Raw genomic sequence first — 27,174 nt, 5'->3', positions numbered from 1 at the left:
TCCAAAGGCCTGCTAAATCTTCCGGTACGTTATCGAGGCAGTCTCTCCAAGTTTCATACAGAAGGCGATTGCGTAGCACTGGTCAATATTACGTGCTTCCGTTGTTGTGACGGGTCGAACATACGATCGCACTCTTTAACTTCTAACTTCACAATAAAAAATATTTCGTGCGTTCCACGTGCTGTGCTATTGGAGCAGGCCCAAGGCTACTCTCTGGTGACGGTTTCACACTGCAGCGTTGCCAGCAGAAGCTGAAACAATTTTCTTATTACTTTCTTGTCGAACTTCGTATGTTGTAAATTTCACCTTCGTAACGTAGTCCACTTGTCAGATACTCTGCTTTAGCGTAAAGTTTTTCTCTTACTCATAGAACACTGATTCTAATGATAGTAACGTAAAAAGACAATAAAAAGTAACAAAATGGGGAGACAAAGTGCTCATCTGTGTAAAGTATACTTTCAAGGTATTCACATGTTTCCTGAAACTATAGCAGAAAATTTGTATCTCAACTGTAAGTACTGATAAATATTATGTTGAATGTTACTTTTCTCCCTCTTAAATATAGCATTTTCCAATACACCTGTGCATTCACCCGTTTATTTTAAAGGATAAGCTTATGCTAATTTTCCTTCTTTGACAAGAATGACACATGAGATGATAATTTTTGATGTGTATTTCTTGATCCTCCTTGTCTCCTTATAATACCAATTTGAATGAAAGCAACATGATAGAAACTCAGGTAAAGGTAGGTACTGAACAAAATAGCTAACTTATTTTAAAAAGTAAAGCTGCCTTTCTTTTATAATTAAATGTATACCATGTTTCTTTCGTTTTGTTAATATTCAGGGCGTAGCATTCTCAAACGTTCTTATTTAAGAAGAGTGCTTTTTTCACTTAGATGTATATCAATAGATTTGAAGATTGTATAACGGTTTAAATCTTAATATCTCAGAGCATTCAAATGATATTAGAAGCACTAGTAGAGATTAGCATACTGCTTGAAATGACGTATTTTGTACAAAATTTTAAAAATGGTTATAGTCTTGTTTTCTTTCTTTGTCATAATACGAACAGTTTTGGTAGTTGTAATTGCAAAAATCTCTCGGAATTGCTAAATTATATACCACAAAAATTTTTTGATTTAGTACACAAGTACTGTCAGTGAGAGCGTACCACCATTTTTACCTGTAATCAGATGTTCATTCCATGGTGTAAGGTGGTAGTATGCATTTGAGTGAAATCCGATAACTGATAGATAAATGTAGATGCGATTTGAGATATCAATTTAAATGACATGCTTTTCTTTGGAGAGCAGAAATGATACTAAAACACCTCAATAGTTCTCTTCTCCTAATATCTACAAGATTTTATGTAATATTACAATAGTATTATAAATCAGTTAATGGGGGGAAAGTGCAAAACATCGTATCTCCACTTTTTATGAAATTTTAGATTTTGGGTGCATTCAATTTCCCACATCTGATTCTACGTGCGTGTGAGAGATCGTAAACGAAAACCCGGTAAAGAAAAACGTGAAAAAAATAACTTTTAAAACCTGGTATCGCAAATAAGTGTAAAATCAGAACAAATTTATTGCTATCCTGAAAGTTTGGTTATGGTGAGTTATGAGATATAGCACTTTCACCATTCTAAAACTTATTATTACCTTGAAAAGCCTCACGATAAAAATTCAATATTTTTGTTGTTCTATTTTAGATGGTAACTTCTGCATTTCTTTGTTGTTCCATATAGTGTACCTAGATTTCCACTCAATATTTTACTGAATTTATTACAGGATCAATACAAATGAAAAACCTCACACATGCAAAGAGTGTGGACCCAAATTTGGTCAGCGTTCATGTTCAGCTAAACACTTGTTGACACATACAAATGATAAACCTCACACATGCCAAGAGTGTGGACACAAATTTAATTACCGTTCAGGTTTAGCTGTACACATGTTAATACATACAGGTGAAAAACCTCACACTTGCAAAGAGTGCGGCAAAAAATTTAGTCATCGTTCACGTTTGGCTACACACATGTTAATCCATACAGGTGAAAAATCTCACATATGCCAAGAGTGTGGTGGAAAATTTAATCGACGTTCAAATTTAGCTAAACACATGTTAATACATACTGGTGAAAAACCTCACACATGCAAAGACTGTGGTCACAAATTTTGTCAGCGTTCAACTTTAGCTAGACATGTTAATACATACAGGAGAAAAACCTCACACATGCAAAGAGTGCGGCAAAAAATTTAGTCGACGTTCATATTTGGCTACACACACGTTAATCCATACAGGTGAAAAATCTCACATATGCCAAGAGTGTGGTGGGAAATTTAATCGACGTTCAAGTTTAGCTAAACACATTTTAATACATACCGGTGAAAAACCTCACACATGCAAAGACTGTGGTAGGAAGTTTAGAGAACGTTCATCTTTATCTAAACACATGTTAATCCATAAAGGTGCAAAACCTCACACATGCAAGGAGTGCGGCAAAAAATTTCGTCATCGTTCATCTTTAGCTAGACACATGTTAACACATACCAATGAAAATTCTCACACATGCCAAGAGTGGACACAAATGTGGTCAGCGTTCTAGTTTAGCTAGACACATATCAATACTTACAAAAGAGAAAGCTCACACATGCCAAGAGTGTGGAAAGAAATTTAATTACCGTTCAGATTTAGCTAGACACATATTAATACATACAGGTTCAAAACCTCACACATCCAAAGAGTGCGGCAACAAATTTAGTCAACGTTCACATTTGGCTACACACATGTTAATCCATACAGGTGAAAAACTCACATATGCGAAGAGTGTGGTGGAAATTTAATCGGCGTTCAAATTTAGCCATACACGTGTTAATACATACAGGTGAAAAAACTCACACAAGCAAAGATTGTGGTAAGAAGCTTAGTCAACGTTCATACTTAGCTAGACAGATGTTAATCCAAATGTCAAAAATTTATTGATCGTTCACATTTAACTAGGCACAAGCTAATACATACAAGTTAAAAATTCACATATGCTAGACACAAGTTAAAACATACATGCATATAACCTCATAAATGGGAAGAGCGTAGAAACAAATTTTGTCAGCGTTTAAATTTAGTTGCACACATGTTAATACCTACAGGGTGAAAAACCTCACACATGCTAAGAGGGTAGGAAAAATTTTTTCGACGTTCACATAGAGCTGCACACATGTTAATACATTCAGGTGGAAAATCTCACATGTGCGAAAAGTCGAAATAAATCTAGTGAACGATCAAAGTTGGTTAAACATACGTTGATACATGCCTGTGAAAAACATTACTTATCTCAAAGGGGTGGGATATTTTTTCGACGTTCAAATTTGACTAAACATATCTTGATACACAGTTAAAAAACCTCATACACTCCAAGACTGTCAGTACAGCTTTCGTCAAACTGCATTTGTTTATACATACGTTAATACATATAGGTGAAATTTCTCTTCAATGGCAAGAGTTTGAAGTTGATTTTGAGTTTAATGTCCCGTTCTGCAGCGAGACTAGGTGGACTTTCTTATAAGCGTGGTATCCAAAACACGAGCTACCGCCGGGAATCGAACCCAGGATTCCCACACCAAAGGTGCGTACGGTAACGGCTTAGCCGTGAAGGAGCTCCCATGCAAAAAATTTGGGATACGATTTGTGCAAAATTAACATTTGGCAGAAGGCAGTAATTAACACAGAAAAAAGAGCTCAGTGTGTGAAAAGTGATCTGGTTTAAGTTCAATTTTGGCAAATCATATGTTAGCACACACTAATGAGAAAGCTGATATATCGAAGGAGTGTGGAGAAGAAAGATTTTGGAAAAGATCAAACACTGCAAAGATATTAAAACATGAAGGTTATAAAGCTCACAGGTACCATGAGTTTATAAATTTTTCTCGCAAATTCAATTTTTGTAAAACACCTACACAGCACAGGCTCATTCAAAAATGATCCAGGAATTTAGCCGATTCAGGTCGTCTAAATGAATGGAAGATGGACCAACACGTTACGTGCGAACTGCGTCCATGAAAAAGTAAACATCCATTGATACTTAACCATTAACATATTGTGTACCTTAACAGAACACTAAGAGGATGTCCACTGAACGTTTGTATAGATCTTAATAGTACCCCATGCAACGTCCATTAGATGTCCGCTTTTTTAAGAGTCAGTGGGTCAGTGAGGGGTATTGCGGACGTAAGTAGATTTTCAGTATATGTGATCAAGACATCGATGTGTACGTTTATAGACGTTCATTTGTCATGGATGTGAACCCTAATAGAGGTAAATCTTTTGTCGAAAATTTTTCCAGTAAACCTTCAGGAATTAGAATGTGTGCCCAGTGGACACCAGATACGTACCTGCATAAAAGTGCAATGTATGCCGTGCGGATGTCAGTAACTGAGCTTTATGAACGTACACAAACACCCAGTATTCTGCCGTAGACGTAAAACGCAGGTAAAACGAACGTTTAGTCCATTGGACGATTCATAAGTATATAGAGGGTCGTGCACTAGATGTTAGACAATCTCTGTGTGTGCGACTATGGATGTGAAGAGGCGTCGAATGTCCAAATTAAAGGCAGCTCGTAAGGGAAATCTTATAGGTAAAAATATAGTTTTCTCGTGCCGAACTCATCCATTAAACGTATATTTTAATATAACAATATACAACATTAATTCAGTAGAAGAGGTTGCTTTTCTTTCCTTAGTTCCAGACAAGAAACCTCTTGATTTTACCGAAATGCTTTTCGTTAGGAGACGCCTCTAATTTTGGCTACATGCTTCGTCTATAGCGCTAAAACAGCTCGTCATACCAACGTACCTGTGGAAACAAAATTGACCAAGTCAAAACATTGAAGTCTACAATAAAGGCTATATAAAAAGTGGATACCAATCGAGCAGTATTTCGAGAAACATTGTAAAATGTACTTCAGCAATCAGGTCTTTGACTTTTACGCGGATATTATATTTGTATTACATTAACTCTGGAATACATTAAGTAACCAAACAACTGTTAAGAATTACTCAACTACATATTAAAAATCTTCTACAAATAAAGATAAAAGTATATACGCCCTTGGTTTGGCTTTACTCTTCAAGATAATATCTACTACAAAACAAAGAATTAAACACTGCTTCCTCGCGCCTATAATACGTGTAATTCTTCCCCACGTGCAGGCAAAGCTTGATAGTATAATTATGAATACATGCATTCCATGTAATTAAATTATAATGTACAGGAGTGACTGACTGTATTTACGCGATTGACTGCACGAAATTGACTTCAATTTTGGTTATTATGTCCACTTGCTTCACAATTTTGGCCCACAAATGAACCTTTCATTTTTTGTCCAAAAAATCTTTCAAGTTAAACGTATAGTAAACATATTCAAACATCAAAAATGTCCTCGATAGGATTTTTTTTTTTTTTTTTTTTTTTTTGTAATTTTCAACTGGCTGTCTTCACCAACGAAACTGAAATAAAAAATCATATTAAGACATCAATATTGCCATTAATCCCTTCACATTCAGTTACACATACACATTCATCAATACAGTTATAACTAAAATTAAACAGGTAATTGGCAACACATACAGCGTACATATGCCTAAATATGTCCAGTGGAGATTCAATGTACGTGTACACTGCCTTAATCAAGGGTTTTGGGACACCCAAGAACGTGCCCCCTTACGACGGCTTAGCCCTTATGTATTGAAAGCGACGATATGAAAAACATCTTTGGCGAAGCATTTCTATAGCTAATAAGCTGGCTGGATTTTCTTAGTTTGCCGCCAGATGGAACCGTGGCGCTGGTGTAGCTCGTTTGGAACGCTCCCTCCACTCCCTCATACCATCAACTTTTGTGGCTCCACTCCAGATCCACCTCCTCTGTTCTGCTTTGGAGTCCCCTTGTTCTCTCTCTTCCACTATTCTTACCCTAGGTTAATCTAGGAGGTAGACTATATAAGGAGTCTAGAGATGACATAGATAAGTTCCGGTTAGCAGAAAACCATGAACTATCGAACTGATCGGATGTGTTTTAAGCAGTCTCCGATAAATCAAGATATAGCTGGACTTAATCTTTTTGCTGAGACTCACTGTAGCATGTAGAGTTCGACTTCAAGTAAGTAAGATACATCACCCTTCACACAGCAGAGGTTAGTCCAACGCACTACTCTTTCCTTTCGAGTTTTATTCCAATCGACTCTGTCTCCTTGTTATTGTTCTCTTTTACTACTTTTCCCTCATTCCGGAATTTGACCAATAAGTTGAAGGAATAACAGAAAGCGTGGACACATTCTTAAACTCGATTCTTTGGAACATAATGTTCATTTTACTCGGACCTCACTCACTCTGGCACTCACAGTGGCAGTTGGCCCTCGCCCTCATTATTGTCCTCATTTCGGAAACTTGTCCTCGCGAAGGGAGTTGTCCATCACCCTCGCCTCGTAGTGGAAGTTGGCCCTCGCTCTGGCGATCGGAATTGTCCATCGCCCTCGCTTGCCCTCACCCTCATGCTTGAAATTGGCCCTCGCAGTGAAATTGGCCCTCGACCTCGTTCAAACTCGTCCTCATGAGGATTTTTGTCCATCGCCCTCGCGTTCCTACTGGAAATTTCTTCTCGCCCTCGTTAACCCTCATCCTCGCGTAGGAAGCTGTCCTTCGCTCTCTCCCACATATCATTGAGAGCGAGGTTATTTTAGGGTAAGAAAGCCCTCGCGAGGATCAGATCCTCAATTTTCCAGCATATTTCCTGAAGTATTTCTTTAAAATACCTCCTAAACAAAGAAAATTAAACATTCCACCGTATAACTTAGTCCGTAATACCTAAAATGGAACAAATAATTGACCACTCGACGCTTAATATTACCATGAATATGTTCAGGTAAAATTTGAATAGAGGTTCCTTTAAACCTTTCGGTTCAAAACTTGTGTTGCCCATGGGACGAGTCGACACTAGAAATAAGAAAAATAAAGTGAAGTGTTTGAGTTTTACGTCCCACGGTAATATGTGGTATATATTTCTTATTTGCAAAAATAATTGGCCCATTTTTTAATGTTAGTTTTGTGTGATGAGGAAGATACCTCTACTAAATTCAAAGAAATCTTTACGTCATCACAGGACGAAGTGTCGTTTGCCCCTCTCCTTAGTGTCCCTCTTGCGACAGATTCTGATCATCGGAGAAACCTTTCTCTGCCCCCAAAGAGTCCGTCGTGAATCCTGGTCAGGATTCCAGTCCAAGATTGCCTTATAGCTGCAGATAAAATCTTAGGCTTTATAGCTGCATATAAAATCTTTTCTTCGGGTACTGTAAATTAAAGATTCGTTCTGACGACCTTTCCAAAGAATGCGTATTGGTTGGTTGATAGGTAATATTGTCTGATGTCTAATAATAATACCGTATTTACTCGCGTAATTTTCGCACTTTTTTAGAGGAAAAAAGTTGTTTTGAAACAAGTGTGCGTAAATTATGCGGGGGAAAAAATTAGCCACATGAGTGAACATCATCTAATTTTTTTCCCCACTCAAAATAACACGAAAATACCGGTACACATTTTCTTTCTAGCAAGAATTGACAACAAACAACTAATTCTATATTTGTAGAAAAATAACATTAAAAAATTGATTAAGAAGCCGTGTGGTTTCTTACAAATCACTGCCAAATCCTCGCGTGCGCAAATTACGCGAGGAAAATAAAATACACAGAAACTGCTCTTCAAAATTGGGATGTGAAAATTATGCGAGGGCGAAAATTACGCGCGTATTTACTTCATAAAAAGAAATCGAAAAATATCTGATTTAGAATAATTTTACCTTTGTTTCTTTTTTTCAGAATAATAGCATTCCAAAAGGTCTTACATCTCTACCAGATGACATAATCGATTCTGATGCTGACTCCAAAGTTTTAAAGAGAAAGTGCATGTTTAGTGCCTAGCTATTATCAAATGATAAAACAAACATATAGGGGCAGTGAATAAATCAAATATGCTAACTATAATTTATCGTACAATGAAAGCCAAACATTGGTACCTCAAAATCTTCGGCTACATCCTAGACTTGGCTGTAGTAAACAGCTGACTGATATGCAGGAGAGACCGTAAAATGGTTAGAGAATTAGATATATATTTGAAGGTATATAGTTCTGATATTACGTACGCACTTGCTACGTATGGGAAACCAAAGAGAGAACGGTCCTCTGTAGAATCGATAATAAAACCGCAAGGAAAGACAGGTCGACCACTGAAAACTTCGCCCGAGTGATGATACTACAACAGATAATATACCCCACTGACCTATCCATACGTCTAAAGGAAGGTGCCGGTTTAGAAATGTGGTACTAGTTGAATTACGTTAGGAAATGTGATGCAAGGTTGTCTTTTACTGAAATAAAAACAAAAACTGCTTCCTGGTATTCCATTCATAGAAACTAGCTATACTGCTCTAAAAATTTTATTATATGGTAAAGAAATATGTCCATAAGCACTACATTACAGTGCAAGAAAACATCCAATACCATAACCATTATTTGTAAGTTATTTAGTCCAAATAAATACACTGTCATTTTTATACTAACTGGCACTAAAAAAAGTCACCATCATTTCTTGACAAGTGTCTGTAAGTTGTAATTATATGCCCCAGATATTTGATAACATGACTATTTAGGAGCTGTAACACAAAAGTATTGTTTGTAATTGAACACTGTTTAAAATATATTCAGTATTTTGCAACTGGCCTTATATTTCAATTTGCTATCGTACTGCTCTAGTAGAAATGGTTTTTACATAACAAGCACACCATATTGACCAATGTTACCATATGGTTACACCTATGAATACAGGCATATTGTACAATGTAATCATATGGTAACAATTCATAACTCGAAGAGTTTTGGCGGGAAAATTTTCAAAATCAGTAGAGATGATATAGAGTGCCTATATATCATCCTGTACAAGTTTGAGATTTTTTGGTCAACTCTAAGTCATAGTGAACAGTAAAGGGTTAAACACTGATTTCCGTAGAGCCAAAACGCTAAGAAATATGGATGTGTTCTTCGACTCGAGTTTGCTGGTCGAGAAAACGTTACTTTGCGTTGAAGCTCTATTCAAACAATAGGTGTTTAAAATTACCATTTTCCAGTTTCAACTTTTATCGACGTAAAACGAAAATTGTAACAAACAGCGTGTAATTATTTTATTTAAAAAGATTTCAGCCATTTCCAGCGTCTCAGGACAAGTAAGCATAAGCATCGACTACACTGTTCCAAAACAGAACTTGTTTCAAGCTTACCAGTTTTAACACATCTATAGAACAAAAACGATAAAACATATCGATATGAGTGTTTTTTAATTCATTAATTTGACAAGAATTGGTTTTGTTTTACGTTAACTCTTAGATGAAACCGGAAGAGGTTGAAATTGTCCATTTCTGGTTTCAAAAGTTATCGTAATAAAACCCAAATGATAATAGATGTGGACAAATTATACTTGGAAAGCATATAACTTCTGTTTCTTATATAAAACCTCACAACCCGCAGCAGCACATCGAAACCGGAAGTTGTTGAATGTATTAGTACTTCATTTATCAGATTTTCATAGAGAAAGACTCAAAAAGATTTAGAGATTTTTTTCAGACCTTTTCAGCGTCCCAAGTGTAGCTTCTATCTCATCCCTCCATCCTCTATTCAAATTGGTAGTACTTCAAATTAACGATAGTTTTCAACATTTATTTTCACAGAATTAATAGAGTAAGGGAAAATAACCCCTTCTTTACATGGAATCAATGTCCAAAGAACAAACACTATTATTGACATTGTTTTCTATTGCAACCAGTATTTACAGATGTTTTACCTCCAGTCTGAATATTGAATTCGCTTAGTTTGGAAGTCTTAGTTTCACACTTTAAATCTATATTCACTTGTTTAACTTGGGTATTGGTACTGAAGACTCGTGGAATATTTGTCACTAGGTTGACTCCTAGTCATAGATGAAAACATTCGAGCAGTGTAACAGATTTGTGGCAGACGTGCGAATTTTAAGCAAGATGTAGCTCCTTCACCCGTTTTTCCTCCAGTGCCACCAGTGATTGTTATTTTAACTACTATCCAAAAATAAAGCAACGATATTTAATTCGTCATTAAGATAATGATATATGTGTTACCCACGCTACGTTCTTATCGTTTCGACATTTACCTTGTATATCTTACACATTCGCTCACATCCTATCATTTATTCAATCAATTGAAAGCATTTCACGAACTCGTTTAACTTACTTGATCATTTGTAGTTCTCTTACTGTAAACAAAATATTTCTGTGAGATTTTTAAACAGCTTTTTATTTCCTCATTTTCATATGTACGCAATACTTTGTCCGCTTCTATCATTTTGCTAAGTATCTTATAAATAAAAGCTAAAACTATTGGGCATTATGCAGAGTCGTTCTAACGTGTCATTAGAGCCATGCTGAAGAGCTCGACAGCCTCTAGCATAACGGTAATCATACGTCAGAACTACTCTGTATTAGCTTCCGGTAACGCACCGGACTTACAAGTGTAAGGTCGTGAGTTCGATTCTAATTTGGATCACATTTTTTGGTATCCAATAATATATTCGTTAGTACATGTGTAATTATATCAGTAAACTTTCGTCCCGTTCAATGAATTTTATTCATGTGTGTGTTAGAAAAGTTTACTAGTTTGTATAATTCTAAAGCAAAATACCAGTGGTGTGTTGTAGAAGAAATTTCCTTTGGATTTATAATAATTTATGTAAGTGATAGTTGTTGATGTAATCATGGAGATAAATGTAGATATTTGTATAGACCTATCACACAACTACAGTTGTATTTTTAACATATGGCCTGTAAACATTACTTGCAATCGAGTAGAAAGAAAATACTGTCTGTTGAACAGATTCACAAGATATGTCAACTGTAAATAATGCACATGCAATACTACGTTGAAAAAGGGATCATTTACCCAACTATCTCGCCTTTAATTAAGCTGAATAACATTACATTGTGCAATATATTGTATTATATAGATGGGTAATAACATCAGGAAAGAAGACCTACGAAATTTCAAAACAAAATTTGAGTAAGTTACTTAACGTTATGTGAAGTAAATGAAGGTTCACGTCGCTAAATGTATAGTCGATGTCTATAAAAGAAAGATATCACATATATTTACAAAAGTATTGCAAACAAAATGTCTAAGTTAATAGTTTCACTTTGCGACAGAAATATGCATGGAAATTGTAATATTCTTCTGAAAGTATAAAACTATGTAGGCGGGTTTGTAGGTCAGAAGCAACAAGAGAGTATTATACAACAGGAGCCTATTAAAGTTCGTGATAGGAATCCAGGGCAGCTTGGTTTAATCGTGGATTATATCCAGTAGAGGTGGTTTCTTTTCTGACGCCATGAGCCTACGGGACCACTTAATCACAGGGTGTCTGTGTTTTGTATATTACCGTATGTATACTTAAGTTTAACGATGAAGAGTATATTGCATTTTCTTCAGTTCTCACGTATGCAGGTAAAATTACACAGCAAAAATTACTATCAAAACTTCTGTTGGAACTCGGGTCTGTTGGAAATATTTAACTCTTTAGGTTCTCATTCATAATTTCGTGAACGTATGCACAATAAGTTCTTTGCTTGTAGCCAGTGAAACAAGCACCCGATACCTCTAAAACAGTATATCAAAAATACCAATGCTTAACTTCAACTTTTGAATTCCAGAGATCGTTCCGTATACAGAGCCAGGGTAAACTTATTGTACACTGGCTCAGAATCGTTGCACTTTTACAGTCATACTTTTGGCTGGATTGAAATATTGACCAGTTTCAAGACGCATTTCTACAAAGAAAAAGAAACTTTAACTAAGAAAGTATATGTGTAATGTGTATTTTCTTCGGAATCCGTTGGTGAATCCTCGAAATACGATATTTTTTTTAAAATTTTTATTTTAAATGTGTTCTTCTTTTCTAGTTTCGGCCTTTTGAATATTTATATAAGTTAAGTGTTAATCCAACATTAAGAATATTGTATCATAATTTTCAATCCCTCTATCGCGTAAAAAAGGTTATACCATGTATAAGCCATTAAAACTAAGTAGACGTACTGAAGAAAAATTTCCCACAAGGTGCTCTCCTTTGAATATTTTTGTGTATTAACTCGCGAACAAATTGGTAATTTGAACTAGATTTACTTAAGAAAAAAATGTGATTCTGTGGCCCGTTTTGCCAGTTCACATAAGTAAACGGGAAATTGCGTTATTTATATGAATAATGATGAAAATATTTTGTTTGCCTGATTTTTTTTTTTAATTTTGTGCCACGAGACCTTCTACAGTTTTAGACGTTTTACATGTTAGAATACCGAAACTAGTCTATATGTAGTGTTTAAGATGTATGGGTTCACAGTTGAATAATTTTTCATGACATTCCAACAGAAATGTAGGTATCCTAGTTTATTTTTTTTTATATGCTGGCAAAGCTGTGATCACTAAACTGCATCAGATGGTGTGTAATGAATATCTGTGCAATACATCTTATTAGGAGAACAGATCGAAAGCAACGCGCAGTATTTTTACCCCAAAAAATTTAATATACCAAAACCAAACAAAGCACAAAAAAAGTTACGTATTTGATCCACTTTTCTACAGTCACCAACTTTCTCCATACATGTCTATGAGCGTGGTACCGGTTTCAGGATGCCCTGTTCATGAAAGTCTGTTATGGTGGAATATAGGAATGTGCGGACTGCTGTTTTCACTTCCGTATCTCGCAAAATTTTGACCGGTGAGGAATTTCTTCATGAGAACATAGAGATGTGAAAGTGAGAGACGAAAGAGACTTGTGGACTGGCAGTAATGATGAAGTTTGACGTTGTCACCATTATTCTAGCGGAGTTTGTCACGCAGGTTACGACGCAACGTTAACCAAAGTTTTAATTTACGCTGCAGCATTTACAGTTGTCCAGTGTTTAACAAATCCCCCCAAAAAACTACAAACGTCCCAGAACACTGTCACAAGCACTTTTCTCGCAAATTGAATTACGTTTAGTTTTTGTCGAGTTGGAAACCAGTATGTTTGCACTCCATAAAGACGTGCTTGGTCTCGGGCGTCTAATAGTATGCCCAAGACATCCACGATTGCATACAGATGGCATAACGCGTTAGGTGATCCAAGCATGTCATCATTCGCTGAACTTCGTGGTTATCTGTCAAGTTCTTAAGCACCTAGCGAGCACCAACTTTATGGAATTGCAATGTGTCCTGAGCAAGGTCGTACACTACAGCATAGTAAATGTTGAATTTCTGCAATAAGGTTCGCACGTGCACACGATGGTCACTTAGAATTGCTGGCTGGATGGCGCTGATAATCTGCGGTGTTGAAGCTGTTACCGGGTGCCTGGAACTTGGGGGAATGCACAATAACTGGAAACATTGCAACAGTCCATATAATCGTCCCCATATACGGTACGCATGTTACAGTAATTTTCTCTTGGTGTATGCCCTTTGATTCATTGAAATCTAATCATGACTGGCATCTCTTCACATATGAGGGAAAGTAACAGGACGCCATTTTTCTTTCGTAGTTCAAGTTTGTGTCGCTAGAGCTACATAGGAAAACAAAGAAATCTCTGTAGCTCAAATTTCAAACAATCTCGTCATGCAATTTTTCCATTTCAGCTGGAATACTTGGGGAGAAAAAATTTTGTGGTTTATCGATCTGCCCTCGAATTTAAATCATATGGTAATTTTATGTATTTAGTAAACAACGGGAATTTTTCGTTTTCGTTCCTTAAAGCCAATAACACTTGCCCACTGGTTTTCAGTAAAGATTTTAATTACGAGACCCGAAAATAACGTAAGAAGAATGTCTTTTTAAGCTGATGCTGGCAACCCTCCAAACTTGAACCGCCACTACAAACCGGGTAAGGGAGCTTGTACGAGGCAGTTAATATCAGACGCACATTTTCTCGATTTATGTTGTTTATCCTCAATCATTTTCACGTTTAATCGTCTATCCTCTCAGAGAAGTTCCCTCTCTATGCTCTCTTCCATCCATATTGTTGTAAGTCGCCCACTACGATGTTCATCTTCGATTTCTGTTCTGCCTTCCGCAAACATTTTGTACCAACAATATACCTCTGCTATTGGTAACAGTATATGTCCAAAGGCCTGCTAAATCTTCCGGTACGTTACCGAGGCAGTCTCACCAAGTTTCATACAGAAGGCGATTGCGTAGCACTGGTCAATATTACGTGCTTCCGTTGTTGTGACGGGTCGAACATACGATCGCACTCTTTAACTTCTAACTTCACAATAAAAAATATTTCGTGCGTTCCACGTGCTGTGCTATTGGAGCAGGCCCAAGGCTACTCTCTGGCGACGGTTTCACACTGCAGCGTTGCCAGCAGAAGCTGAAACAATTTTCTTATTACTTTCTTGTCGAACTTCGTATGTTGTAAATTTCACCTTCGTAACGTAGTCCACTTGTCAGATACTCTGCTTTAGCGTAAAGTTTTTCTCTTACTCATAGAACACTGATTCTAATGATAGTAACGTAAAAAGACAATAAAAAGTCACAAAATGGGGAGACAAAGTGCTCATCTGTGTAAAGTATACTTTCAAGGTATTCACATGTTTCCTGAAACTATAGCAGAAAATTTGTATCTCAACTGTAAGTACTGATAAATATTATGTTGAATGTTACTTTTCTCCCTCTTAAATATAACATTTTCCAATACACCTGTGCATTCACCCGTTTATTTTAAAGGATAAGCTTATGCTAATTTTCCTTCTTTGACAAGAATGACACATGAGATGATAATTTTTGATGTGTATTTCTTGATCCTCCTTGTCTCCTTATAATACCAATTTGAATGAAAGCAACATGATAGAAACTCAGGTAAAGGTAGGTACTGAACAAAATAGCTAACTTATTTTAAAAAGTAAAGCTGCCTTTCTTTTATAATTAAATGTATACCATGTTTCTTTCGTTTTGTTAATATTCAGGGCGTAGCATTCTCAAACGTTCTTATTTAAGAAGAGTGCTTTTTTCACTTAGATGTATATCAATAGACTTGAAGATTGTATAACGGTTTAAATCTTAATATCTCAGAGCATTCAAATGATATTAGAAGCACTAGTAGAGATTAGCATACTGCTTGAAATGACGTATTTTGTACAAAATTTTAAAAATGGTTATAGTCTTGTTTTCTTTCTTTGTCATAATACGAACAGTTTTGGTAGTTGTAATTGCAAAAATCTCTCGGAATTGCTAAATTATATACCACAAAAATTTTTTGATTTAGTACACAAGTACTGTCAGTGAGAGCGTACCACCATTTTTACCTGTAATCAGATGTTCATTCCATGGTGTAAGGTGGTAGTATGCATTTGAGTGAAATCCGATAACTGATAGATAAATGTAGATGCGATTTGAGATATCAATTTAAATGACATGCTTTTCTTTGGAGAGCAGAAATGATACTAAAACACCTCAATAGTTCTCTTCTCCTAATATCTACAAGATTTTATGTAATATTACAATAGTATTATAAATCAGTTAATGGGGGGAAAGTGCAAAACATCGTATCTCCACTTTTTATGAAATTTTAGATTTTGGGTGCATTCAATTTCGCACATCTGATTCTACGTGCGTGTGAGAGATCGTAAACGAAAACCCGGTAAAGAAAAACGTGAAAAAAATAACTTTTAAAACCTGGTATCGCAAATAAGTGTAAAATCAGAACAAATTTATTGCTATCCTGAAAGTTTGGTTATGGTGAGTTATGAGATATAGCACTTTCACCATTCTAAAACTTATTATTACCTTGAAAAGCCTCACGATAAAAATTCAATATTTTTGTTGTTCTATTTTAGATGGTAACTTCTGCATTTCTTTGTTGTTCCATATAGTGTACCTAGATTTCCACTCAATATTTTACTGAATTTATTACAGGATCAATACAAATGAAAAACCTCACACATGCAAAGAGTGTGGACCCAAATTTGGTCAGCGTTCATGTTCAGCTAAACACTTGTTGACACATACAAATGATAAACCTCACACATGCCAAGAGTGTGGAAACAAATTTAATTACCGTTCAGGTTTAGCTGTACACATGTTAATACATACAGGTGAAAAACCTCACACTTGCAAAGAGTGCGGCAAAAAATTTAGTCATCGTTCACGTTTGGCTACACACATGTTAATCCATACAGGTGAAAAATCTCACATATGCCAAGAGTGTGGTGGGAAATTTAATCGACGTTCAAATTTAGCTAAACACATGTTAATACATACTGGTGAAAAACCTCACACATGCAAAGACTGTGGTCACAAATTTTGTCAGCGTTCAACTTTAGCTAGACACATGTTAATACATACAGGAGAAAAACCTCACACATGCAAAGAGTGCGGCAAAAAATTTAGTCGACGTTCATATTTGGCTACACACACGTTAATCCATACAGGTGAAAAATCTCACATATGCCAAGAGTGTGGTGGGAAATTTAATCGACGTTCAAGTTTAGCTAAACACATTTTAATACATACCGGTGAAAAACCTCACACATGCAAAGACTGTGGTAGGAAGTTTAGAGAACGTTCATCTTTATCTAAACACATGTTAATCCATAAAGGTGCAAAACCTCACACATGCAAGGAGTGCGGCAAAAAATTTCGTCATCGTTCATCTTTAGCTAGACACATGTTAACACATACCAATGAAAATTCTCACACATGCCAAGAGTGGACACAAATGTGGTCAGCGTTCTAGTTTAGCTAGACACATATCAATACTTACAAAAGAGAAAGCTCACACATGCCAAGAGTGTGGAAAGAAATTTAATTACCGTTCAGATTTAGCTAGACACATATTAATACATACAGGTTCAAAACCTCACACATCCAAAGAGTGCGGCAACAAATTTAGTCAACGTTCACGTTTGGCTACACACATGTTAATCCATACAGGTGAAAAACTCACATATGCGAAGAGTGTGGTGATCCAGGAATGATCCAGGAATTTAGCCGATTCAGGTCGTCTAAATGAATGGAAGATGGACCAACATGTTACGTGCGAACTGCGTCCATGAGAAAGTAAACATCCATTGATACTTAACCATGAACATATTGTGTACCTTAACAGAACACTAAGAGGATGTCCACTGAACGTTTGTATAGATCTTAATAGTACCCCATGCAACGTCCATTAGATGTCCGCTTTTTTAAAAGTCAGTGGGTCAGTGAGGGGTATTGCGGACGTAAGTAGATTTTCAGTATATGTGATCAAGACATCGATGTGTACGTTTATAGACGTTCATTTGTCATGGATGTGAACCCTAATAGAGGTAAATCTTTTGTCGAAAATTTTTCCAGTAAACCTTCAGGAATTAGAATGTGTGCCCAGTGGACACCAGATACGTACCTGCATAAAAGTGCAATGTATGCCGTGCGGATGTCAGTAACTGAGCTTTATGAACGTACACAAACACCCAGTATTCTGCCGTAGACGTAAAACGCAGGTAAAACGGACGTTTAGTCCATTGGACGATTCATAAGTACATAGAGGGACGTGCACTAGATGTTAAACAATCTCTGTGTGTGCGACTATGGATGTGAAGAGGCGTCGAATGTCCAAATTAAAGACAGCTCGTAAGGGAAATCTTATAGGTAAAAATATAGTTTTCTCGTGCCGAACTCATCCATTAAACGTATATTTTAATATAACAATATACAACATTAATTCAGTAGAAGAGGTTGCTTTTCTTTCCTTAGCTCCAGACAAGAAACCTCTTGATTTTACCGAAATGCTTTTCGTTAGGAGACGCCTCTAATTTTGGCTACATGCTTCGTCTATAGCGCTAAAACAGCTCGTCATACCAACGTACCTGTGGAAACAAAATTGACCAAGTCAAAACATTGAAGTCTACAATAAAGGTTATATAAAAAGTGGATACCAATCGAGCAGTATTTCGAGAAACATTGTAAAATGTACTTCAGCAATCAGGTCTTTGACTTTTACGCGGATATTATATTTGTATTACATTAACTCTGGAATACATTAAGTAACCAAACAACTGTTAAGAATTACTCAACTACATATTAAAAATCTTCTACAAATAAAGATAAAAGTATATACGCCCTTGGTTTGGCTTTACTCTTCAAGATAATATCTACTACAAAACAAAGAATTAAACACTGCTTCCTCGCGCCTATAATACGTGTAATTCTTCCCCACGTGCAGGCAAAGCTTGATAGTATAATTATGAATACATGCATTCCATGTAATTAAATTATAATGAACAGGAGTGACTGACTGTATTTACGCGATTGACTGCACGAAATTGACTTCAATTTTGGTTATTATGTCCACTTGCTTCACAATTTTGGCCCACAAATGAACCTTTCATTTTTTGTCCAAAAAAATCTTTCAAGTTAAACGTATAGTAAACATATTTAAACATCAAAAATGTCCTCGATAGGATTTTTTTTGTAATTTTCAACTGGCTGTCTTCACCAACGAAACTGAAATAAAAAATCACATATTAAGACATCAATATTGCCATTAATTCCTTCACATTCAGTTACACATACACATTCATCAATACAGTTATAACTAAAATTAAACAGGTAATTGGCAACACATACAGCGTACATATGCCTAAATGTGTCCAGTGGAGATTCAATGTACGTGTACACTGCCTTAATCAAGGGTTTTGGGACACCCAAGAACGTGCCCCCTTACGACGGCTTAGCCCTTATGTATTGAAAGCGACGATATGAAAAACATCTTTGGCGAAGCATTTCTATAGCTAATAAGCTGGCTGGATTTTCTTAGTTTGCCGCCAGATGGAACCGTGGCGCTGGTGTAGCTCGTTTGGAACGCTCCCTCCACTCCCTCATACCATCAACTTTTGTGGCTCCACTCCAGATCCACCTCCTCTGTTCTGCTTTGGAGTCCCCTTGTTCTCTCTCTTCCACTATTCTTACCCTAGGTTAATCTAGGAGGTAGACTATATAAGGAGTCTAGAGATGACATAGATAAGTTCCGGTTAGCAGAAAACCATGAACTATCGAACTGATCGGATGTGTTTTAAGCAGTCTCCGATAAATCAAGATATAGCTGGACTTAATCTTTTTGCTGAGACTCACTGTAGCATGTAGAGTTCGACTTCAAGTAAGTAAGATACATCACCCTTCACACAGCAGAGGTTAGTCCAACGCACTACTCTTTCCTTTCGAGTTTTATTCCAATCGACTCTGTCTCCTTGTTATTGTTCTCTTTTACTACTTTTCCCTCATTCCGGAATTTGATCAATAAGTTGAAGGAATAACAGAAAGCGTGGACACATTCTTAAACTCGATTCTTTGGAACATAATGTTCATTTTACTCGGACCTCACTCACTCTGGCACTCACAGTGGCAGTTGGCCCTCGCCCTCATTATTGTCCTCATTTCGGAAACTTGTCCTCGCGAAGGGAGTTGTCCATCACCCTCGCCTCGTAGTGGAAGTTGGCCCTCGCTCTGGCGATCGGAATTGTCCATCGCCCTCGCTTGCCCTCACCCTCATGCTTGAAATTGGCCCTCGCAGTGAAAGTTAGCTCTCGACCTCGTTCAAACTCGTCCTCATGAGGATTTTTGTCCATCGCCCTCGCGTTCCTACTGGAAATTTCTTCTCGCCCTCGTTAACCCTCATCCTCGCGTAGGAAGCTGTCCTTCGCTCTCTCCCACATATCATTGAGGGCGAGGTTATTTTAGGGTAAGAAAGCCCTCGCGAGGATCAGATCCTCAATTTTCCAGCATATTTCCTGAAGTATTTCTTTAAAATACCTCCTAAACAAAGAAAATTAAACATTCCACCGTATAACTTAGTCCGTAATACCTAAAATGGAACAAATCATTGACCACTCGACGCTTAATATTACCATGAATATGTTCAGGTAAAATTTGAATAGAGGTTCCTTTAAACCTTTCGGTTCAAAACTTGTGTTGCCCATGGGACGAGTCGACACTAGAAATAAGAAAAATAAAGTGAAGTGTTTGAGTTTTACGTCCCACGGTAATATGTGGTATATATTTCTTATTTGCAAAAATAATTGGCCCATTTTTTAATGTTAGTTTTGTGTGATGAGGAAGATACCTCTACTAAATTCAAAGAAATCTTTACGTCATCACAGGACGAAGTGTCGTTTGCCCCTCTCGTTAGTGTCCCTATTGCGGCAGATTCAGATCATCGGAGAAACCTTTCTCTGCCCCCAAAGAGTCCGTCGTGAATCCTGGTCAGGATTCCAGTCCAAGATTGCCTTATAGCTGCAGATAAAACCTTAGGCTTTATAGCTGCAGATAAAATCTTTTCTTCGGGTACTGTAAATTAAAGATTCGTTCTGACGACCTTTCCAAAGAATGCGTATTGGTTGGTTGGTAGGTAATATTGTCTGATGTCTAATAATAATACCGTATTTACTAGCGTAATTTTCGCACTTTTTTAGAGGAAAAAAGTTGTTTTGAAACAAGTGTGCGTAAATTATGCGGGGAAAAAAATTAGCCACATCAGTGAACATCATCTAATTTTTTTCCCACTCAAAATAACACGAAAATACCGGTACACATTTTCTTTCTAGCAAGAATTGACAACAAACAACTAATTCTAAATTTGTAGAAAAATAACATTAAAAAATTGATTAAGAAGCCCTGTGGTTTCTTACAAATCACTGCCAAATCCTCGCGTGCGCAAATTACGCGAGGAAAATAAAATATACAGAAACTGCTCTTCAAAATTGGGATGTGAAAATTATGCGAGGGCGAAAATTACGCGCGTATTTATGGTAATAATAATAACATGTGCCCGAACGAACTCTATACTACTGCATAAGAACTATTTAAAAAATTATCATATTTAATGTGTTTTTAGCATTACAATATGTCTTCAAACAATTAAAAGTAGAGGCTGTTCCTGAGGGAACTCATATAGTTACAAATTTAAACCTTTCTTGCTTCAAAGTAACGGGTAAAAAGGTAGTATAATGAAATTAGAAGATGCAGGGCCCGACTGGGAACACTATTCCGGGACCACAGCTTCCCAAATAATTTGCAAATACAGTATATTGCATATACTAGAGTGCCCCAGGGTGTGTGTGTGTGTACTTTGAACGTATAAAACTTTTTTTGTGTGGATCAACAACATATTGCTTGTTTCCAGAAACTTAACATAAACTATTCATCTAATAATTAAGCGCAAGACGAACTGAGGGAACTGAACCAGTCGAAAGAACTGAGTCCGAGCCCGAGCAAGCCCAGTCCAAAATGGCAATCTATGATCAAAACTCATTCAATCAAGTCTTTTTCCATCTAATCTACTGCATTCTGTTGGTTCTCTCACTGCTTGTGTTCGTTCAGATATCAGCGCTCTTAAGATTATGTCATTTACTGCTGAATGACGTGAGTCACTGTCTGCCCATCAGTAATCTTTAAACGTGAGAGTGTAGACACTTTTTAACTAAAAAAGTCTTTAGATAGGCAGGGCAACAATGAGGCACACTCGCTTCTAAACGTAGCGCTATTTCTATCAGGAAACTTTCCTGACAAACATGTAAATATTATATTCATTTGCATTATTATTTTTAATAATTATGTAGAAGCACACAAGAGAAATTCTCCACTGCAATTAAGTGAAAGAAAGAATACGACTATTCCATAATCTTACTATGACATCAATTATCATATAGCGGACATATCAGATGTTATTTTAAATATCATATTCTTCTAAACAGTGGTGAAACTGCAAATTCAAAATAGTTGTTGTCAAGAAGGCTTGTCCGTCTCCCTCGCTTGCCTTCGTTCTCGCGAAGGAAATTGTTCCTCTCCCTCGGGCAGCCCACGTCCTCGTTCACTCGCCTTCGCGCACCCTCACCCTTCTAGTAAAAATTGATCCTCGCCCTTGAGAAAGGATTTGTCCATCGCCCTCGCGCTGAAGACGCGTCCTCGCCCTGGCGAAGGGAGTTGTGCATCGCCCTCACTCGCCCTCGTATTGGAAATTTTCCCTAGCCCTTGCGCATCCTCTCCCTTGCCCTTGCGCATCCTCGCTGCCGAAACTTCTCACCCTCGTGCAATCTCGTCTTCGCGAATGACGTTGTCCATCGCCGTCGTCCTCGTGTTGGAAATATCTCCTCACTCTTGCTTACATTCAACCTCGCTTCATTGTGGGCGAGGGAGCTTGAGGGTGAGGATGCCCTTGAGAGGGCCACCCTCGCGATGGTGAAAATCTCTGGAATAGTGTATCGGGCAAAATTATAGACGTTAATCTTAGCGATTTATGTAATCACGACACATATAAGAAATTAATGTCTCACATAGTTATGTTTCCTCTCTTGTACTCATCTTGTATATCTATTCTAATATTGTAATAAACTCTGTTATGTCTCATTGAACTTCTCCTAGGGCTATATTATGATAATATGATTAGAGACAACAAACAATTGAGCTAGGACTTCGATATGTATTCTCTATGAGCTTCACTTCATACCAGCGAATCAAAAAAGATAGGAGTATCTGGATTAAATGCGGGGTGTTAACTAATTACAGCCGCGTTTGGAAGGAAGGAGAGAGAGAGAGATTTGAGTTGAGTTGACTTTAGTTTAGCGTCCTTTTCAGCAACGAGGTTATATGAGACGTGGATCTACTGATTAAAGTGGAATTCGAACCACATACGCTCCCGCCGGGAATCGAACCCGGGTCTCCCACGCCAAAGGCGCGTACGGGAGAGAGAGAGAGAATGAATTCCAAATCTATACAAAGCAAAGCTCTATAATGAAAATTGTCTTAAATGGAATAGTGTGTGCTTCTTGCGACGAACACACACTATGTGGTTCGTATCACGCCTCTCAAACACGTTGGAGCCCTCAAACAGTGATCGGCTGCCGGATTACAACCGCTGGACCGCGTCATCTTCAGTCACCAAGTCACCACAGCACCGTAAAGGTTGATGGAGTTTCGCCAGGTATGAATGGTGAACTCTACACAGTAAGTATACACCCCAACAATCCCAACTGTAATAGTTGCTGTCAACCTCCGGTGGTACTGACGTTTTACTTTTACACTCGTTTGTGGTTTGCCCAGGCTTGTGCATCGGTGAGACCAGTTCTACAATGTACCAGAGGTACAGTTTTATTTTTATATGTAAAAATACACACTTGGTTTCAGCATTTAAGTATTACTACCGTTTTGTGTTTTTCTTACAAGTGAATCATGAAAATAATTACTTTCATTGGTGTCGTAGTATACCTGCTAAATAGTATGTAGTCAGTGAACAGTGATGTATAATACCGGGATAGTGCTCAACCTACAAATACAGATATGAAAACGATTATAATAAGTAAGTAGTTTTGAATGTAATTTCTCAATCGTTTCCTTATCTGGAGCATAGTATTAACGCACCATTATTCTCTTTGAGCTCTATTATGTGACGTTCGCTAATAATCCTCGATTAGATCAGAGCCTATGTTAATTTCGTGTTGCGTCAAAGTGAAACATCCTCTCTTTTAAGTATAAGACAGCAAAAAATATTGTATAATGGAAGTGAACAGATTACACGAAGTAAATTGAATTTTATTTTATCTATATCATCCAAATGATAATACAGCAATAATCTTAATACTCGTTCTAGAAAAATAGACAGGAGAAGGAAACGTAACTATCCTCTTAAAGCAGGAAAATAATTCTTTATTTTTAATCTTCTTGTATGTCACTTCCTGATGAAGTAATTCTTCGCGAATTAAATTATTTCTGCTGTATGCATGTTTTTACAATAGGATCTAGGTTAAATCATAGCGTTGCTACAGATATATGTTGAGCCACTAATGAAATAAAAAGAAAAATTGAACACTAGAACCATGAGTTTTCCGCAGTAAATAAAAACGCTGGCGCGAAGTAGGGAAATCACATTGCCCAGCTGGCGATGGAAAACCTTATTATATATAGGATTCATATGGCAATGTTTATTGTTTATATAGTGATAAAGGAAAAGTATACGCTATTCCGCAATTTAGTTGATGGCAACATAGTAATGCGCCGAAGTATATTGATACGTAGGATAGAACCTTGTATTTAGATCCTCCCACTCCGACTTCTGACGTGCAAGAACCACCTGAGTTCGGTTGTGAAACAACCCGCTTAGCAGTTTGTAGTCATGCAGGACCTGCGCTTAATCCTGCACAAGGAAACTAGAAACCGATTCCATTACTTCGAACTTTGGTTCTTGAATCCGAAATAGAGAAATGCCGTCTGGAATGAATGCTAGGGAGTTGAGAAACAAAAATAATTTACAAGAGGAATTAGAGGTAGCAGAATGGTGGCTGGTCAGGTAGATACGAGGACCACTATAGAGTTATAATCTACATCAGGCGTTTTTTCCTATTATACCAGCCATACACTGACGTATTTTTCAGCCGTAGCCATAAAATTTCATGCGCTAGTCTTGTTAGCAGCTGTCAATACGTTAGTGTATGGGACCTGGCGTACGTTTACGTACCGAATTTTTATACGCTGGAAAAGTCTGGGTGCTTTTAACTTCGAGCGTAAATACGGCGCGTAAAAACGGCCCAGATGAAAGGGTTTTCGAGCAGCAGGTGGTCTCTTGCCTTCTCCCTGGTCTGGTCTTATTGTTTTCAGAAGAGAAAACCTGTTCTTGTGTTGTCCTCGTGAATCGTTGCTGAGGTTTGCTGGTAGACTCACCAGAAATCATCATTCCAATCTAGTTTCAGCCTTTCCATACAAGATACGATTTCGGCTAAACTAATATTTCCTATTGCACAAAACGGGACATTATTTCCTAATTAAAATTCATAATTAATTTTGAGTGCACAGAGAAAAAGGTATTTAAATCCAATACTTCCTAATTTGAATTTGCAAATTGTGACAGCTCCTCCGTGGCTATATAGTCAGCGTACTCGTCCTCGGTGCGGGGCGCCCTGTTCGATTCTAGGCGGGAGCTCATGCGGTTCGGGTTCTACTTCTCATATAGGCTCGCTAAACTTATCGAACCTGATGCCTTTCGACTAGGAATTTAAGATTTAATTTAATATTTGGACATTAGTTTTTTTTTTTCACACAGGTAAAGGAGCATATAAAGATGAAGTCACAGCTTCAGAGTTACCCATGTTGTGCTACTGAAATGAAATCTTTGAGTTTAACTTCCCACGATTATGCCATTTAGACTAAAGAATACAATAATTAAGGCAAGTGAATGATGATGAGAGAATTGGTGGAATGAAATGTAGGAGGAAACGAGAGCACCCTGAGAAAACCTACGGACATGATGTTGCCCACACAAACTCATTTGTACGGGGATTGAACCAGGGACCCCACGCACCAGAGATAAGTGCTTTAGCACTGAGCCGCTGTGGCCCTCTGTTGTGATATATTTTTTTTTAAAAAAAAAGTATGACTGTCAATAGCATTTGACCAATTCTTGCCAAATTGAAAATTATCTATAAATCATATGTTGCTCCCACTATTGAGAATTGTTCTCCTATCTGGCCTATGGCCTGCCCTACTCATTTAAAAAATTAAATTCCGTAATTAATTTCTTTTTAGCCATTTTATCCTACCGAGTATCTCACCTCCGAACACTTCCAAAAAAATAACGTTTTAAAATCCCTCAATATAAACCTCCCCTAGTGAGAAACAAAATTTCTGACCTAATATTTTTGCAAAAAATTGTAAATGGCCACATATCATATGAACAGTTGCTAAGTCAGATCAATTTTCGCGTACCCGCTAGAACAACACGTTCTAGTGATCACTAAGTCATTTAAATAATTTATTTCACGAACAACTCAATCGTTTTACTATGTTCGTAAGTAGTATATGCATCATTATTAGGAGAATTGACATAATTGACGCAATCTGCTACTTAATAGTGTATATTTTTCATAGACATTACATATTGAACATAGTAGAAACTCATCTTCAAGACTGCTTCGTGTGGATGTTTCCATATTTCAGGCTATTAATTAAACATTTATTTATGAAATTTGAACTATCACCTAAGGCGTTTTTCAGAAATTCGAAAAAAGTTCTCCCTCAAGAGTAAACTACCCGTTGTGGATCTTTTCAGGAAAAATTAGTTATGTCATATTGTCTGGTTATTAATAAACCATTTATTCATCAATTACGAACAAAATTAACTGACTCGTGTTTGAGAAAATATCTCGAAAAAACTCACAGGCAAGAGTAAACCAACTTTTTTGTATTTTTACCACAGAAATAACTTATACCAGATAATAAAAGTGGTAATGAAATATTGATGTACAAGCAGAATCGTTAGAGTCATTTTCGATAAAATCGCGTTTGTCTTTTTATTTTCATGTATCAGTGAACTTCCTTTATTTTGGGGGATAGGAAGAAAATTCGAAAACCTTTCCTTGGAAATCTGATAAAAGTATTAAGTTTAGAAACTTATCACTCGAATTTAAAGAAAATTATCCGATGAAAATTATCCGAATTTTGATTACATACAAATCAATTGAGTTCGCTCTTACTACCATTCAATTGATTTGTATGTATATGTGGAAACCCTCAAGTTCGGGTGGATTTTACCCTCATGTCACATACCCGACAGCAAGAACGAAGAAAAAAAAATGAAAATGAAATGAAATCTTTGAGTTTTACGTCCCATGGTTATGCCGGTTAGGCTAAAGGAGACGGTGATGATGAGTAATGAATGAGATGGTGGAATGAAGAAAGTGGGAGGAAACGGGAGAACCCCGAGAAAACCCACGAGCACGGTGTTTGTCCACCACAAAGTTCACTTGGCGGGGGCTGGGATCGAACCCGGGACCCCAAGCACCAGAGGTGAACGCTCTACCACTGAGCCACCGCGCGAGAATAGACGAAAATTTTCATCGTTCTAGTGCCGTTCTCTGAGCCCAAACTGTTGGACCTTCCAAGTTAACAGAGTCATTTGAAAAGAGTGACTTTTTTTTTTAAGGAGCTATTAAAAGAATTATATTTCAACTCTGAGTAAACATTGGCAAATTGTTATTGGATATATGTGAAGAAAACAAATTTCTATAAAGGAAGAAAAACGTATAAATATTTCTGGATGTTTCCTATAAATATA

General features: G+C 37.1%; 2 protein-coding genes across 3 annotated transcripts in view; both read left to right on the top strand.

Annotated features, from left to right (window-relative positions):
• LOC145681245 (uncharacterized) overlaps window positions 1-27,174 on the top strand; it is a 261,566-nt gene that overhangs the window by 18,601 nt on the left and 215,791 nt on the right. The window contains exon 2 of one of the 2 annotated variants that reach the window (XM_081752800.1): window positions 1,796-7,786. The exons of the other annotated variant lie outside the window; for it this stretch is intronic. Coding sequence (XP_081608926.1) covers window positions 1,796-2,267 — 472 coding nt within the window. The 3' untranslated portion in view covers window positions 2,268-7,786. Of the gene's footprint in view, window positions 1-1,795; window positions 7,787-27,174 lie in introns of those variants that run through there. 2 annotated transcript variants of the gene reach the window in all.
• On the top strand, window positions 16,003-18,658 carry LOC145681336 (uncharacterized; the record flags this gene model as incomplete). Its single annotated transcript, XM_081752992.1, has 1 exon — window positions 16,003-18,658. A coding segment is annotated over one exon (828 nt), but the record flags the coding sequence as incomplete, so codon positions are not given.

This window comes from Thermobia domestica, chromosome 3, assembly GCF_964235325.1.
Source record: "Thermobia domestica chromosome 3, izTheDome1.hap1.1, whole genome shotgun sequence".
Lineage (NCBI taxonomy): Eukaryota > Metazoa > Arthropoda > Insecta > Zygentoma > Lepismatidae > Thermobia > Thermobia domestica.
The sequence above is the reverse complement of the archived record's forward strand: the minus strand, read 5'-3'. Positions and strand labels throughout refer to the sequence as shown.